At 45.0% G+C, this 15,875-nt stretch overlaps 1 protein-coding gene across 1 annotated transcript in view; it reads right to left on the bottom strand.

Moving 5' to 3' along the window:
- The window catches only part of ITGA5 (integrin subunit alpha 5), a 95,554-nt gene continuing 79,679 nt past the window's right edge, over positions 1–15,875 (bottom strand). The window contains exons 21-30 of the mRNA XM_081931866.1: positions 15,649–15,741; positions 14,445–14,524; positions 13,622–13,702; positions 6,757–6,856; positions 5,268–5,420; positions 4,419–4,520; positions 3,684–3,797; positions 3,092–3,193; positions 2,034–2,156; positions 1–1,002 (exon numbers count right to left, since the gene is read on the bottom strand). Of these exons, the coding sequence (XP_081787992.1) occupies positions 919–1,002; positions 2,034–2,156; positions 3,092–3,193; positions 3,684–3,797; positions 4,419–4,520; positions 5,268–5,420; positions 6,757–6,856; positions 13,622–13,702; positions 14,445–14,524; positions 15,649–15,741 (1,032 nt within the window). The 3' untranslated portion in view covers positions 1–918. The remainder of the gene's footprint in view (positions 1,003–2,033; positions 2,157–3,091; positions 3,194–3,683; positions 3,798–4,418; positions 4,521–5,267; positions 5,421–6,756; positions 6,857–13,621; positions 13,703–14,444; positions 14,525–15,648; positions 15,742–15,875) is intronic.

Raw genomic sequence — 15,875 nt, 5'->3', positions numbered from 1 at the left:
TAGAAAATAGGGAAGCATTTATTGCACATTGGACATTTTAAATTAAAACAGCAACCCCTGTCTCTGCTACCAAGAGGTGGCCCTCGCTTCCTCATTCCTTCTTCTTTTCATTAAAGTGGCATCTGAAAAATAAAACATCTCTAGCGGTTTCCGGAGATCAGTGCGAAGACCGTCGGCGAGTCCGGGCCGACACCGGGTGATGGCTTGGCTTCCTAATGTGGCAAATCTTTGGCATTGTGGGAGCATCCTGCTTTCCCAGATAAAGTCTCTGCCCCATGTTGTCCTCCACAGGAAGCAAACCGGGGAAGACCGGAAAGGAGAGAAAGAGAGAGAGAGAGAGAGCCCAGGATCCTCCATTTTGGCCCACGGAGGAGAAAGAGCTGGACTCAGGAGGTGATTGTGCTTTTATTTTTTGTTTCCTTTCGTTTTGTTCAGCCAAGCTGTGTCAATCTAAAGAAGACCGGCAGCTTGAAAACTGTCCACGACGACAATCCCTTCCCCGCAGATGGACAGAACAGACAGCTTGACTTAAGGGGCCTGAAATCAGGCCAGCACCTGCCGCTCTAGCGGCTTCAAGTATTCCCTTGGGCTGGAAGCGAATGCCTGCTGCAGCCCTCAGTTCAGGACACAAGTTGTTGGTATGATCCAAGCCTCAGGGGACGGGAGTGGCTGGGAAAGGAGGGCACTTAGTGTCAAGGTTGGAGCCTCTTTCACGGAGGGAAAGCAGAGGTGCTTGGTGCACGGAACCCTGCAGTCGTCCAAGGGGCCCAGTGTCTGTGGCCCTGCCCTTCTACGCCTTGCTGGTGTTGGTTGGAATCCCTCCTCTTCCCCAGTGCTCTTGATGGGCGATCCGAGTGCCTCTTCGCAGGGCGGCGGCGGCAGCAGCAACACGCATACATAGAGGGCAACATTGACCTGCTAGGCCTCTGAAGCTGCTTGTGGTTTCAGCTGAGCTTTCTCCATGGCTGTGCCGTAAGGAAGGGAACGTTTGAAAAAGCCCAGCTAAAAAAAGAAAGAAAGAAAGGTCAGCATCTATGCAGCACATCACCCACCAAATTCTTTTTCAGGGCAAATTCCATTGGGGTCTTGTGGAAGCACATTTATGATTCCTTCTTAACACCACTGTAATCAAAGTAGTATAGAAATACCTCGAGATTTTTATTTAAATACAAGAGAGAGTTTTCTCTTTCCATCTCTCTTGAGTATCTCCTGACATTATTGCTGTCATTTCTAAGTGCCTTTGAATCTTCTTGGCCACCTAAACCAACATTTGTGGAAGGAGTTTATTATCACTATCCTCTTGCTAGGGCTAAGAGAGGATTGACTGACCCAAGGTCGCCTAGCTGGCCTCCTGTCCAAGGCAAGACTAGAATTTACAGTGTTCTCCATAACAGTGTTCATGTTTCTAGCCTGATGCCTTAAAATTATGATATCAAACTGGGTCTTAACTTAATTAATGCTCCAAAATTAAGTTTGTAGTTCTCTAAACTCATGAGGACTGGAGCCATAACAATTAAAAACTCTTGGATCAATTACATATTTACGTGCATCAGGTCCCACCTGCAGTGTTTCAGCTGAATACTGGAAACTGTCTCTCTTAAAAACACTAAATGTTGATTCAAGCCACTTCCATGACTGTGTACAGGCTGCTTCACACAGGTGCAGAATGCTAAAAAGGTAATTATGTGTGCTTTGGGGTTGCAATTCTCCGTTGCAGGCCAAACTGTACACTTGTCGAATAACAGGGAAATGAGTCAGAGTCAATTCCCCAGGGCAGGGCTAGAAAATCACAGGTGGTGTGGAAGATTCAGGTGCTGTCCAGGGTGCTGAAGTCACTCCCCCATTGACACCTCTTAACATTCTATACCCCACAGCTTTTAACTGGCTTCTGGCATTTCAGAATCTCCCTACCTACTCATAATTTCTTACATCTGCAGTCCTTACAAATTAAGGCACACCCATTACTTCAGAGCTTAAACATTTTTCTCTCCAACCCTGAATTCCTCGATTATTAGGCTGTTCCGTGAACTCACCTTGTACAACACATAGATGAGCAGTGCTAGCAGCAGCAGTCCAATCAGGATGGCTAAGATGATGATCCATAGAGGAACACCCTGGCTAGTCTCTGCCTTGGCCCAATGGAGTAATGTTGACACCTGTCACCAGAAAGGAAGTATGAAAAAGAGATATCCCAAAGTTGTAATTGAAGGTGTTACATTGGTAGCATCTAAGCTCTGTTGGCTCAGCATATATACTATAAGCCATTCTTCAAAATGTTACGAGGACCTGTACATAAGATGAATAATTTTACCATATGTGGTATGAGTAAATAAGTATCTGAGAGCATGACTTCTTGTTATGGAGAAAATAGGAGAAGGGAACACTACGTATACTGCCTTGAGCTGTACAGAAGCAAAGATGGGATATATTGTAAATCAAATAAGTAAGAATAAACTCCCCTTTATGACCCTGTAATCCATTAATAAGGGGTAGTGTTGGGGAAACTGAATTGAGCTGAGCATTTATCAGCATGCCCTACCTGATGCCATATGCAGATATTTTTGCTTTGCCCCCTAGGAGATAAACATCTGACACTACCTAGGATTGAACTCTCAACCCTTTGAATAGGAGGTAAGAGTCTTCATCACTAGGCCACTACACCTCTCTAATAAATAAGCAAGAATAAAGCATCCTAAATCCACCAGGGTGCCAGGTATGACATTCTCATAAATTTCAAAATAGGCCATTAGAAAGAGGCTAGCCTTCTTTAGTTATCCTAGGTTTCACATCATTCAGCTTCACTAGGCAATCCAACACCTGAATTATAAGAGGAAAAATTACTCATCCTACTCCACTTGTGTCCTTCTTACTATAACTTTCATTTATCCACTTTTCAAGAATATATCCAAGCTGGACTGATCCCACCCGTTCAGAGCTAAGAGCTACCTGCTTCTTTGAGTTGAGCTGATCCCAATCGCTCTCTCTGTTGTGGCAAAATGTCTCGTAAGTTTTGTAACGTAAATTGGAATCATCTTGGAAGAATTGGTATTCATAAGGGCAGAATATTTTTATTATACCCGATAATACTGACCTTCAGATCAGTGGTGGGGAGCTCTAGAGGCTGGATTTTGTAGGGCACCTTTTGCATATGGTAAACAGCTTCACACTGGATAGTCTGGGGATAGTTCTCTTTCTGCAAGTGGGGAAAGAATCATGAGAAATGGTTCTGCACAAATGTTGGGTTGGATAGATGTACTGGAAGTGAAATAACTTTAATAGGGAGGAATTAAGCGTCCCATTCCCAAAGGCTTAATACTATGAAAGCTAACACTTATATGAAAAGAATGGGAAGGAGCAGGCCATTATTTTTCTGCTGGGATTATTACATTTTTTCTGTATGTACATAGATCAGAGGTGGGCAACTGTGATCTTTTAGCTCGAGTTATTCCATTCCTTCAACTTTCATTCATTTATGTGCCAGCTACTGCTACAACCAAGAATAACAGTAAGGAAGGTGGGGGAAAAAAGACAGACAGACACAAAATCTGTCCAAACAATTGAAGCCTGATGAAGACCAAAAATATGAGTCTCTTTCCCTCCTTCTCCCTCTCCCTCTCTCTCACACACACAATTTGTCCCAAACAGTTGAGGTCTGGTGAACACCCAAAATATAATAAGTTTACCTGTTGAAAGCTTTTGGACCAGATGCGAAAATAGAGGAGTAAGCTGACACTTTTTTGCCGTTGCAATGCTCCCATGTGGCAGTGAAGTTGGAAACATTCATCCTCATTACACTTCTGCAGCACAAGAACATTGAATGATCAAATGAGACATTGGATGAACATATCTCATCAACCTTCAGTTACTTCCAAGGCAGAATTTGGGCCAAGCATCTTTGAGAACCTGAATGCCTGGCCTTACTTGACCTTCTTGCACGTTGGATTATATCTCAGAATTCCCAGATAATACAACAAATAAGAATTATAGTCTAAGCTCTTGAGGACGACAGAATGGGGGCGTTATTAAAACCAAGGGAACGTGAATCAGGACATTAGACCTAAGTTCCTCGGTATTATGGATGCATCTTAATTTTGAAGACTATGGCAAACAAAGGATCATTAGATTTGAAAATAAGCTACCAAAATGCATTTAGTGCTGCTTTTTGAAAACCATCTTCCACGTGTATTTATTTATGTAATTTATTTATTTAAATTTAAATTTATTGGCTACCCAACTCCCATGGACTCTGGGGAGGGGGGGGCAACGATGTCAACAAGAACAATGAGAAAACTCTGTGGTGTAAGGAAATATTAGTGCAGCTCTTAGGTTGGTCCTAAACACATCCTAAGGGTATCAAAGGTACGGAGCACAACTCTGTGTTTTAAAGATGCTTCTTAAAATGATGCTGCGGGGCTTACCAGAGGGAAAGTGCTTCCAATGCTGCCCGTGTTCCACACTGCATCTTGCTTCTGCATATAGTGCTGCTCCTGCCCAGGAAAAGGAGTTGGAAGTGGCTCCAGCTAAACAGAGGGAGGGGGAGAGAAAGAGAGAAAGAGAGAGAGAGATATTGCAAATGTGAATTTTCATAAATTAATTCTCTGTAGCTACCAGTTGTAGTCTTGTTGATTAGGTTAATACAGTTCTCCGTGGCCTGTTAAACCATGGCATTCCTTATGGTGTGATTAGCTCAAGGTATCAAAGGGTATCTTCACAAAGTATTGTAATACAGCTGCCAGTCAGAAAAGGCCCTTCTTTTGAATGCCAGGGCTGCTCTGGCTGACTCCAAGAATTAGTGCTCTTGTGCGATACAAGCTTCCCTGTAGCAGAAAATCCCCCCTCGTTGTTACAACTCAGTCTCAGGCTTGTGCATGCTCTAACACAGAATAAAGGCAAATGTCTTGTGGAAACAAGCTACTTGTTGAAACGTTTATGGGAAAAAGAAAACCTGCAGGCAAAGAAAAACAAAACCCCAAGCAGGTTACCAAAAGGGGGAAGATTTGAGATGGAAGACCACACACAACATTGCCATTGCTGAATGGAAAAACGGCAAGTTATTAAAGTAGCCAAATAATTTATAGCCAAATTTGGGGAATTTGCTGCCTCCTACAATTTATTACTGCTCCCTTCATCTTTATTTTGCTTTTCTAAACTATCTTGGCCGGTGCCTTAAGTTTCAGGGGCTGAACTCCAGTCTCAACAATTGGCGGACAGGCCAAGTCACTTCATCCTTTGTTTCCTCCCCACCCCCCACGGGGGTCCCCTTTTACCTGCAGATGTGATGGATTAATGGGGCTGCTGGAGGTACAATTTGCCGGCACCCTGTAGCGGGTGACGTACAGTACAGCTCGTCCTTGCACTCGGAGAGGACAACTGATGTCTAACACTCCTTCGCTGATGGCGCTGGGCCCCTCATTGACAAACTACGTAAAGGAAAAGAAAAGAAATAGAGGAAATTATCCAAGGAACCGAGAAACCGCTTCATTCTAGAAAAGGCTGCTCTTTTACTTTGTCCTCCAAGGCTGAGATGCAGAGAAACCTATCACCTGCTGAATGACCTTGCAAACCAGCATGAACTCAGGACTTGCTATAATGCAGAGCAGGTCCAGCTGAGCTAACAAGACCTCCCACGAGACAAGCTGTAGCCATTTCATAAAGATATCTTGATCGGCAATGCCAATAAAGGAGAGTGCCATAACAATAGTCAGCAAACCAGCCACATTTCCATCGTTAGCCAAGCATTTATTTTTGGAAAAATCCCAGATACGAAAAAGTCACTTCTGTATAACTTTACACAGAAGTATATATAAAACCTTATAAAGCTCAACATTCACAGCAATATCAACCTAGGCAGGTATATTGCTGTGAGGGTTGAGCTTTAATTTGGCTTGGGTTAATCTAGGTCTGCCTCCTTATTGTTAGTGTCTTTCAGAAGTATAGGTTTGAAACTCTTATAATTCTTAGCCTGTATGACTTACACCAAACTGGCGGCCTATCGGCCGCGTGCATCATGTGCAGACCACGCCCAACTCGGCTCCACAAAAGCAAAAAACCCACGTCACGATATGTCACGTGACACAATCAAATTTGACACCCGTGACTTGCACTCATGTTCCTTAAGAATTCTGAATGTTGAGGCGGAGTCATTTGGAGGCTACCACTTTGAAAAAGACTGGTACAAAAGAACCTTTCAGAAGCTGAATTGGATCCGATCCAGGGGTGGGTTCCTGCCAGTTCTAACCTCTTCTACAGTGCCCTTTAGAACCAGTTCCAGCTCCCTCCCCCCACCTGTCCGCACATCATCAAGATGAAGAGCGAGAGGAGGAATTCTGGGATTTGAAGTCCACAAGTCTTAAAGCTGTCAAGTTTGAACATCCCTGGGTTTTTTTTTTCCTATAGGGTTTGGGGTGCAAGGGTCTTGCAACTTGACAGCTTTAAGACTTGTGTGTTTCAAATGCCAGAGTTTCTGATCCAACATTTTGGTTGCTAAGCAAGAGCGTTGATAAGTGAGTGTCACCACATTTTACAAGTTGGTCACGCCCAGCCAGTCACATGACTGCCAATCCACTCCCACACGGTCTCATTGCCGGCAAGCCACTCCCACAAAGCAGGCCACACCTACAGAAGAGGATCTAAAACATTTTAAAACCCACCACTGATCCGATCCCAGAAATAAAATAGGCTCCCCCAAGGACATTTGGCCCATTGGGAAGTTCCAGCTACTCCATCGGCTTCTTCTGCTCAGCAAGAAACACCCACCTCATAGACATGGCGGACCCCAGGGCCGATATCTTGTTCACGCTGCACTGATCTACCAGGGGCCCAACCAGGCAGAGACACAGTGTCTGGCATGGATGCTCTGTGGAAGAGGTGGATAAAAGCATTTCAGACACAGAGCAGTTTAAATAACCAATACAAATCATTTCTCAATGGTGTGAGGCAAAAGTAAAGCAAAATCCAAACAACAGTAATCAAGTCTTAACGTCACACGAAGACCACTGTGATGTCTACTAATATAGCAATGCCCTTTACTGGGATGTGTAAGCATGGAAATCAGAACATTCGTGTGTTCCTCTGGGTAAGCATTCAACATGCATTTCTTTTAACTGAGAAGCAAGTTGCAAAATTAATGTTTGGCAACAATACGATTTGCTTATTTGATATTTTTATTCCATTCTTTTATAGTAGGTCCAAGGCTGTGGATTTAATCCACAATTAAGCAATGCAATGATAATAATAATTTTTATGTTGTATGTTTTATGCATGTAGTAGAGCAGAATGAAGAGTTAATAAAACAATAAAAATGCAACAAGAATAAATGATACATTAAATATATTTTTGCTATTTCTGAAGGTTATTATGTTCTGGGGAAAAATGACACATATTTTAAATTGACTTTGAAATGAACTTGGATATTTTTAGATGATCATATTCCTATGAACCACGTACTTATTATATGGTAATTGACGGGCGAACTATGCAAATAGTTTTTCTACATCCTTCTTGCTGCCAAGACACTAGTTCTTTTACACTGAAGAAACAAATTTATGCCTTCAATTATTGAACTGAAGAGTGGTGTTACCTATAACTCATGAACGTTGCTTATAGGCCCAGATATAATGAAAAAGGAACTGTTATGCAAACTTCCTACCCACACACATGAAAGACGCACACAAATTTACTGTACACACCTCTCACTGTACATATACATACAGATAAGGTAAAGGTTCCCCTCGCACATATGTGCTAGTCCAGCGATGGCAAACTTTTTTTGGCTCGCGTGCCACAAGGGTGGGAAGCGCAGGGGGGTTGTGTGCGGGTGTGCCGCACCCATAATGCAATGCGCGACCCCCCCAGTGCGCACACGCATACAACGTGAGACCCCCCCATTTTTACATGCTTTTTTTTGCCCTCCCCATGCTCCAGAGGCTTTATAGGAGCCTGGGGAGGGTGAAAAGAGCCCCCTCCGCCCCCCCCGGAGGCTTCAGGGACCGTCCGGAGGCTTCCCTGAAGCCTTCGGAACGCTTAAAATGACCCTCCGAGCAAACCTGTAGTGACTTCTGGTTTGCTCTGAGGGTCGTTTTAAGCGCTCCAAAGGCATCAGGGAAGCCTCCGGATGGTCCCTGAAGCCTTCAGAACGCTTAAAACCACCCTCCGAGCAAACCGGAAGTCACTACAGGTTTGCTCGGAGGATGGTTTTAAGAGCTCTGAAGGCGTCAGGGAAGCCTCCGGACGGTCCCTGAAGCCTTCAGAACGCTTAAAACCACCCTCCGAGCAAACCGGAAGTCACTACAGGTTTGCTCGGAGGATGGTTTTAAGAGCTCTGAAGGCGTCAGGGAAGCCTCCGGACGGTCCCTGAAGCCTTCAGAATGCTTAAAACCACCCTCCGAGCAAACCGGAAGTCACTACAGGTTTGCTCGGAGGATCGTTTTAAGAGCTCTGAAGGCGTCAGGGAAGCTCCAGACGGTCCCTGAAGCCTTCGGAACCCTTAAAACCACCCTCCGAGCAAACCGGAAGTGACTTCCGGTTTGCTCGGAGGGTGGTTTTAAGCGTTCCGAAGGCTTCAGGGAAGCCTCCGGACGGTCCCTGAAGCGTCTGGAGGGCCTCCGGGGGGCAAGGGAGGCTCTTTTGGCCCTCCCCAGGCTCCTATAAAGCCTGTGGAGCCTGGGGAGGGCGAAAAATGGCTTTTAAAAAGGTGAACTCAGCTGGCCATGCGCGCTGGCCAGCTGACAGGGCAGCGCCCCGCGTGCCCTGACAAATGGCTCCGCCTGCCATAGGTTCGCCATCACTGTGCTAGTCGTTCCAGACTCTAGGGGGAGGTGCTCATCTCCGTTTCAAAGCCAAAGAGCCAGCACTGTCAAAAGATGTCTCTGTGGTCATGTGGCCGAAGGCGCATGGAATGCTGTTACCTTCCCACCAAAGTTGTCCCTATTGTTCTACTTGCACTTTTACATGCTTTCGAACTGCTAAGTTGGCAGAAGCTGGGACAAGTAATGGGAGCACACTCCGTTACGCGGCACCAGGGATTCGAACAGCTGAACTGCCAACCTTTCGACATGCTAAGTGTCTCAGCCACTGAGCCACCTTACACATAATTATTTCTTGTTGTTTGCTGTGCTTTTTTCCTTTTGTTATATTTCTATTTTTTCTTTGTTCTATTTTTATCAAATAGAATGCAAAAAATATGATACAATGAGCTCACAAACAATCAGCAATCTCCTTCTGCCTCGTATGCAACTTTTGTTACTAAATACAGGGCCGAAACATTATGGAGCAAAATAATTGTTAAAAATCAGTAATAAAAAATAGTTTGATTCGCCTGCTTAATAAAAATATTAAAAATAGCCCCGGCTCTGCCCGTTTTAGAGTATGGTTGATATTGGGCACACGTGTAAAAATCAAGCTAGGATTTACTTTCGGGGTAGGTCGTATTTTTGTGGGAAACACAGTAGAAACAGACCTGCTGAGATTTTTCTGAGCCTAGTCAAGGTTGAGTGTGACTAGCTGTGAATTTATTTATTTATTTATTTATTTATTTATTTATTTATTTATTTATTTATTTGTTTGTTTATTTGTCAACAAGTACAAGGAAACAAGTATGAAAAATACATGAAAAAATGGCACAAATAAATAGATAAAAATAAGCAAAACATAGCCATAAACAAATAAAAATAGTACATATAAATGGGACAGGACTGGGATGGGAGGCATGCTGGTGTGCTTATGCATGCCCCCTTAGGGAGCTCTTAAGAAATGTGTAAGGTCCACGGTAGACAGCTTATGTTTATAAATATTATAATTTATGATATTCCTTTAGCCCAGTGATGGTGAACCTTTTTTGGCTTGCGTGCCACAAGTGGGGGGAGCGCAGGGGGGTCGAGTGCAGGCGTGCCGCACCCATAATGCAACGTGCGACACCCCCAGTGCGCATGCACGCACAACGCGTGACCCCCCCATTTTTACATGATTTTTTCGCCCTCCCCAGGCTCCAGGGGCTTTATAGGAGCCTGGGGAGGGCGAAAGGAGCTTCCCCTGACCCCCCGGCGGCTTCAGGGACCATCCGGAGGCTTCCCTGAAGCCTTCGGAGTGCTTAAAACCACCCTCCGAGCAAACCGGAAGTGACTTCCGGGTTGCTCGGAGGGTGGTTTTAAGCGCTCCGAAGGCGTCAGGGAAGCCTCTGGACGGTCCCTGATGCCTTCGGAATGCTTAAAACGACCCTCCGAGCAACCCGGAAGTCACTTCCGGTTTGCTCGGAGGGTGGTTTTAAGCGCTCCGAAGGCTTCAGGGACGGTCCCTGAAGCCCCAGGGGGGGTGGGGGGGACTCTTTTCGCCCTCCCCAGGTTCCTATAAAGCCCCTGGAGCCTGGGGAAGGCAAAAAATAGCTTTTAAAAAGGCAGCGCCTCGTGTGCCCTGACAAATGGCTCCGCGTGCCACTTGTGGCATGCGTGCCATAGGTTCGCCATCACTGCTTTAGCCCATGCTGAAACTCAAGGTGGTATACATTAGATTGCTTAATGCCTCCTCTTCTACTCTTGAATGTAATTGGTGAATGATAGGTGTTAAGATCTGTAAATGGCCTGCTCTACTCAACATTTGGTCTCTCGCATCTTCTCCAAGGAATCAACCCTCCTTTATCAAGAATAGAATGAGAAAGATCTGCATATGCTCAAACTACCTCAGATTAACCCCCCCTGAAGTGATTCCCCCCCCCATTAATCTTCAACCACTTGGTAAATTAGGAGGCATTCATTCAAAACAGTTTTATAATTTTAACAGAAAGTGTCTAGTAAGCCTAGGTACAGGGGGGAAGGCAACTGCTTAGTTGTGGAGATAATGTAAGTTCTGCATGAAGAACCTCAAAAATTTAATCCTTGGCATTTTAAGAAGCAAATGTTGGGGAAGTTTACCAGCAGGTCTTGGAAATCAACTGCCAGAAGCTCTCCCCACCTGAAGCCTGTGAAAAATACAGACTTCTTGGTGAGAGAATAGAAAGACACGTGCAACAGTCTGACTGTCAGAGGCAGGATTTGAAAAGGAGGAGACAAGCTCTTCCTAAAACCCCAGAGTTGCCTCTAGGCGTGATGGGCGGCGAACAAGCCTAATAAAATGAATAAATAAATGAGAAATAAGATTCCTCGGGGCTGTAGGCTAGAGAGCTTCCTCATTCCTGGCTTATACGTTTTTTTTCCTTTTGAAATTCTATCATGCACACACTCTTCTATGATTAAGGAGCGTTCATTTAAATTGCTACAATTAGATGAGGTGTTATTCTCAGCTGCTTCTGGAAAAGCTGCTAGCCTGCCTAGAGCTAATTAAGAAAGAGGCATTTTCTTGGGAAATTGGGGGATATAGAAAGTTGCACTGCTGGATTCATGAGGACTCCTGGGAAAAGAAAACTTGTCTAAAACGTTTGACCAATGGTTTCAAGTGTTGACTTGTGACTGGAATATAACAAACCCCACGGTGTTTGTTCAAGAGAACGCTAACTAATCAAGAACATTTGCTAATCACTGTAATCAAATGGACTGTTTTCTCAAAGTACTTGAATTAAAAGCTGGTTCATACCCTCCAACATGGGGCATAAAATTGTGTGGGAAATTTTATTGTGTCTCCAGCTGCATATTCCTTGAATATAAGCTAGCCGAGCTTTCGGTAAAATGTCTAGTTCAATAACTTGCTTGTGTTTCCTGGAGGAGATAATCCTGGATGACTAGATTTCAGGTTTCAGAAGAAAAACAGCTCCCCTTGGGGTAAGTCCCAGCTGCTGCACTTTTCCCAGTTGCAATATATGGCTGTGAAGGTTGGACCATAAGAAATGCTGAGCGCCAAAGAATTGAGACCTTTGAACTATGGTGCTGGAGAAGACTCCTGCGAGTCCCTTGGACTGCAAGGCGATCAAACCAATCAGTTAGAATAGATCAACCCTGACTGCTCTTTAGAAGGCCAGATCCCGAAGAGGAAACTCAAATACTTTGGCCATCTAATGAGAAGGAAGGACTCACTGGAGAAGAGCCTCATACTGAGAAAGATTGAGGGCAAAAGAAGAAGGGGACAACATAGAATGAGGTGGCTGGATGGAGTCACTGAAGCAGTAGGCATGATCTTAAATGGACTCCAGAGGATGGTAGAGGACAGGAAGGCCTGGAGGAACGTTGTCCATGCGGTCGTGAGGGGTCAGACATGACTTCGCAACTAACAACAACCACATTGGAGAGCATTTCCCAGGGATACTTATATTTCCATAAGAAAATGTTCATGCAACTAGCATTCCACTGGTGTCATATAAGAAAGCGGGCGCAAATTCCAGACTGAATTCATGCAATCAGCACAGCAAAAATTGATGTGTGGACCAGGCATCTTTGGCTAAGGGGATTGTCAAGTTGACTGGATCTATAGCACTTTAAAATATTGCAAGATGGTTGTGTTTCCTTCTGATTTACCAGTTGTCCAATCAACTAAACTTCATGTTCTTGTGCTGGATATCAGCACTGTTTCCCATTTGATCTATCCAATCTATACCAATGTGGAATATTTGGTTGCACTGAGCAGAGTCAAATATGCATATATTTGAATCCAAGCAATAAATTTAGCAGTAAGTGATTAGAGAGTTATCTTCTAAAAGCAAACCAGGTCTTCATTTAAGGGAGAACAGAGAAAGAGAAAGATGGTGAAGATCTAAGAAAGACCATTTCTCATGAAAGGAACTTTTCAGGAAAACAGTGTAATGTCTCTAATAACGCACTTACCAAATTAGACATAAGTAATATAGCTCGTGCTAATGAATTGAAAACTGTAAATTGACTGGGAGAAAACCAGACCCAACTTCATTCAACTCATTTTTAAATTATTGAATGGATAATTCCAACTTTTTGTAATGTCTCTTTAGTTCTACTTTGGGGATATTTTCTTTCTTTACAGGTAGTCCTCGCCTCGCAACAGTTCGTTTAGTGACTGTTCCGAGATACAACGGCACTGAAAAAAGTGATTTATGACCATTTATCACACATCCCCACAGTCATGTGATTTACATTCAGATGCTTGACAAATGGTTCATATTTATGACGGTTGTAGTGTCCCGGGATCATGGGATCTCTTTTTGTGACCTTCTGACAAGGAGACAATGGGGAAGTCAGATTCACTTAACAATGGTGTTACTAATTTAACAATTGCGGTGATTCACAACAAATGTGGCAAGAAAAAATAAAAAGGGGCAAAACTCCCCAATTAACCCAATTTCTCACTTGGCAACCTAAACTTTGGGCTCAATTGTGCTTGTCAGTCAAGGACTACCTGTATTTTCCCCACTGTTTAGCTGATCAGGTGGCAAAACACAAAGTAAGAAGAGAGCAACATTCTCGGTGTCAGGGAAGTAGGAAGACTTTTATTAAAAATTGTTGGGATGAAGGGATGAAAAGGCAGGTGGGTTCCTGGCCTGGCAGCTGGTGTAGCCTTCAGGGCTGAAATGATTTGCCAGCGCATGGCACCTTTCCTTTGTTATTAAAGGTGTGATTTGCCCTTAACCCGTTTATGATTAACTTCCAGCATTTGCATGCCTTGCAGGCAACAGCAGGCCTTGGACATTCTTTTAATCAATCAAAATAATTACTCCTGGCGTGATACTTACCCACGGGATGAAATGCGAATGGAAGTTTCCACGCGCAGGACAAAAGATTCCACTTCACTATGAGAATTGTTGGCGTTCTTGCTGCGAAAAAACAGATATGGCTATGTAGAAGGGTGTAGACTAAAAGCATCGTGCAGGAAAGAAATAGTCCAGGACGTCAAGGACTGCTGGACTTGTTCATGAGCTCAAGGGAAGGGGATGGAGGGGGCACTATTCTGACCTAGGCTTCCCAAGAGCACGAAGCAAACTCCTTGTCCCGACAAAAAAAACACTTTTATTAATTTACTGTGAATTCTGCTCATTCACATCCAGCAAAATCTTTCAAGGGAGGATTTGCAGTCACAGACCTTATCTGACTTGGAGAGCTGCCAGGCCGATATCTGCAAAATTTGGCAAGGAGTCTCGGAGAGTCACAAACCAATTAAACAAACTAATGGTCTCCTGCAAACTCCACTCCCCTTTCATTCCTCTTTTATTTCCTCCGGGACGGCCCATTCATTGTCCACCTCTGGCTTTACTCCCAAGTCGATCCCTGTTCTTTAGCTGTTCCCTTCGTCTGGCAACTCTGCACATGCACACACTGGGAACAGGCTCCAGCTGTTTGTCTGCCTCACTGATGTCTGACTCTGAAGGCAGCTGATAACTGTCAGAAGGCCCTGGACCCCTCTCTGCCTCTGACACAGAGCCCTCATCAGAGCCTTCTCCAGACTCCAGGACTGGCCCATGTCCCCCCCCCCTCTCAACCTCCTCACTGTCCGAATCTGTTGCCAGTTTTGCTGGTGGGCCACAACAGGTACTGGCAGATTATCTTGGGTGTTTTTACCTGTGAATCTGGAAATCAAACTGGATGGATGGCTTAGCATCGGTGATGCGAGGCACAGTAAAACGCAGGCCACCCCAGAGCTAAGAAGGATAAGACAAAAAAAGAAGGCGGCATTAGAATCAAGTGCTTTATTCAGATATCTTCTATCAGGGGGTGTGCATGTGGGTTTACTTGGATCTTGGTTGTTTTCTTGCAGACACTTCATTACCCAGCTATGTAATAGAGTGGGCTGTTTTGGATGTAAAAGTTGCATGTTGATAGACCAAAGCCAACACTTTAGTACAGAGGTCTCCAACCCCCGAGCCTTGGATGGTACTTGTCTTTGGCCTGTCACGAGCTGGGCTGCACAGCCGAAGGTGAATGACGGGCAAGCAAGTGAAGCTTCATCTATATCTGCAAGTGCTCCCCAGTGCTAGAGCATCCACATTTCACTTTCACCACAGATCATCATATTAGATTCTCATAGGACAGTGATGGCAAACCTACGGCATGCGTGCCACAGGTGGCACATGGAGCCATTTGTTAGGTGAGGCATTGCACTGTCAGTTCCAGCACGCATGTGCATGCTGGCCAGCTGACTTTGGCCTTCATTTTCGACCATTTTTCACCCTCTGGAAACTTCCCTGAAGCCTCCGGAGGGTGAAAAACAACCCAACGTGCAAACCGGAAGTTCAGGAACGGACTTCTGGTTTTGCGCATTGGGCCGTTTTTCTCCCTCCGGAGGCTTCAGGGAAGCCTCCTGAAGGCGAAAAATGGCCCTACAGGCAAACCAGAAGTCCATTCCCGAACTTCTGGGTTGACCATAGGGCCATCTTTGGGGGGAGGACGGGGGAGGCTGTTTTCGCCCTCCCCAGGCTCCTAGAAAGCCTCTGGGGCCTAGGGAGGGCGAAAAACAGGTCCATTGCGTGCCAAAAGCGCGGGGGGGTGTGTGTGTGTCGTGCGTTTAAAATTATGGGTATGGGCACGCCTGCACACGACCCCGCTGCGCTCCCCCAGCTTTTGGCAGGCAATGGGAAAAAGGTTAGCCATCACTGTCATAAGAGGTTGAACTCTACTATAAACTCCTCCTGCAAGGGATCTAGGTTGTGTGTTCCTCCCTCTCCCCCACCTCCCAGTCTGTGGAGAAAACAGTCTTCCACGAAACTAGTCCCCGGTGCGAAAAAGGTTGGGGACCGCTGCCTTAGTACATAGCAGCAACACTCACGCTGACACCTGCTTTCATCGGGTTGCCAAGGTCACAGATAACCATATTTGTATCGTTCACGGTGTCATAACGGCAGCTCTGGCTGGAAATGTTCTAAAGGAAAGACAAAGAAAAAGTGCGTTAAGACCAGGGGTGTCAAACTTGCCCCGTCGTGTTGTTGTCATGTGACATTTCCCCCCTTCGTGGAGCTGGGGTGGGTGTGGCCTGCACATGATGCATCTGGCCTG

This window comes from Natrix helvetica (assembly GCF_964273705.1).
Source record: "Natrix helvetica genome assembly, chromosome: 1".
Lineage (NCBI taxonomy): Eukaryota > Metazoa > Chordata > Lepidosauria > Squamata > Natricidae > Natrix > Natrix helvetica.
This window is presented reverse-complemented; position numbering and strand designations above follow the sequence as displayed.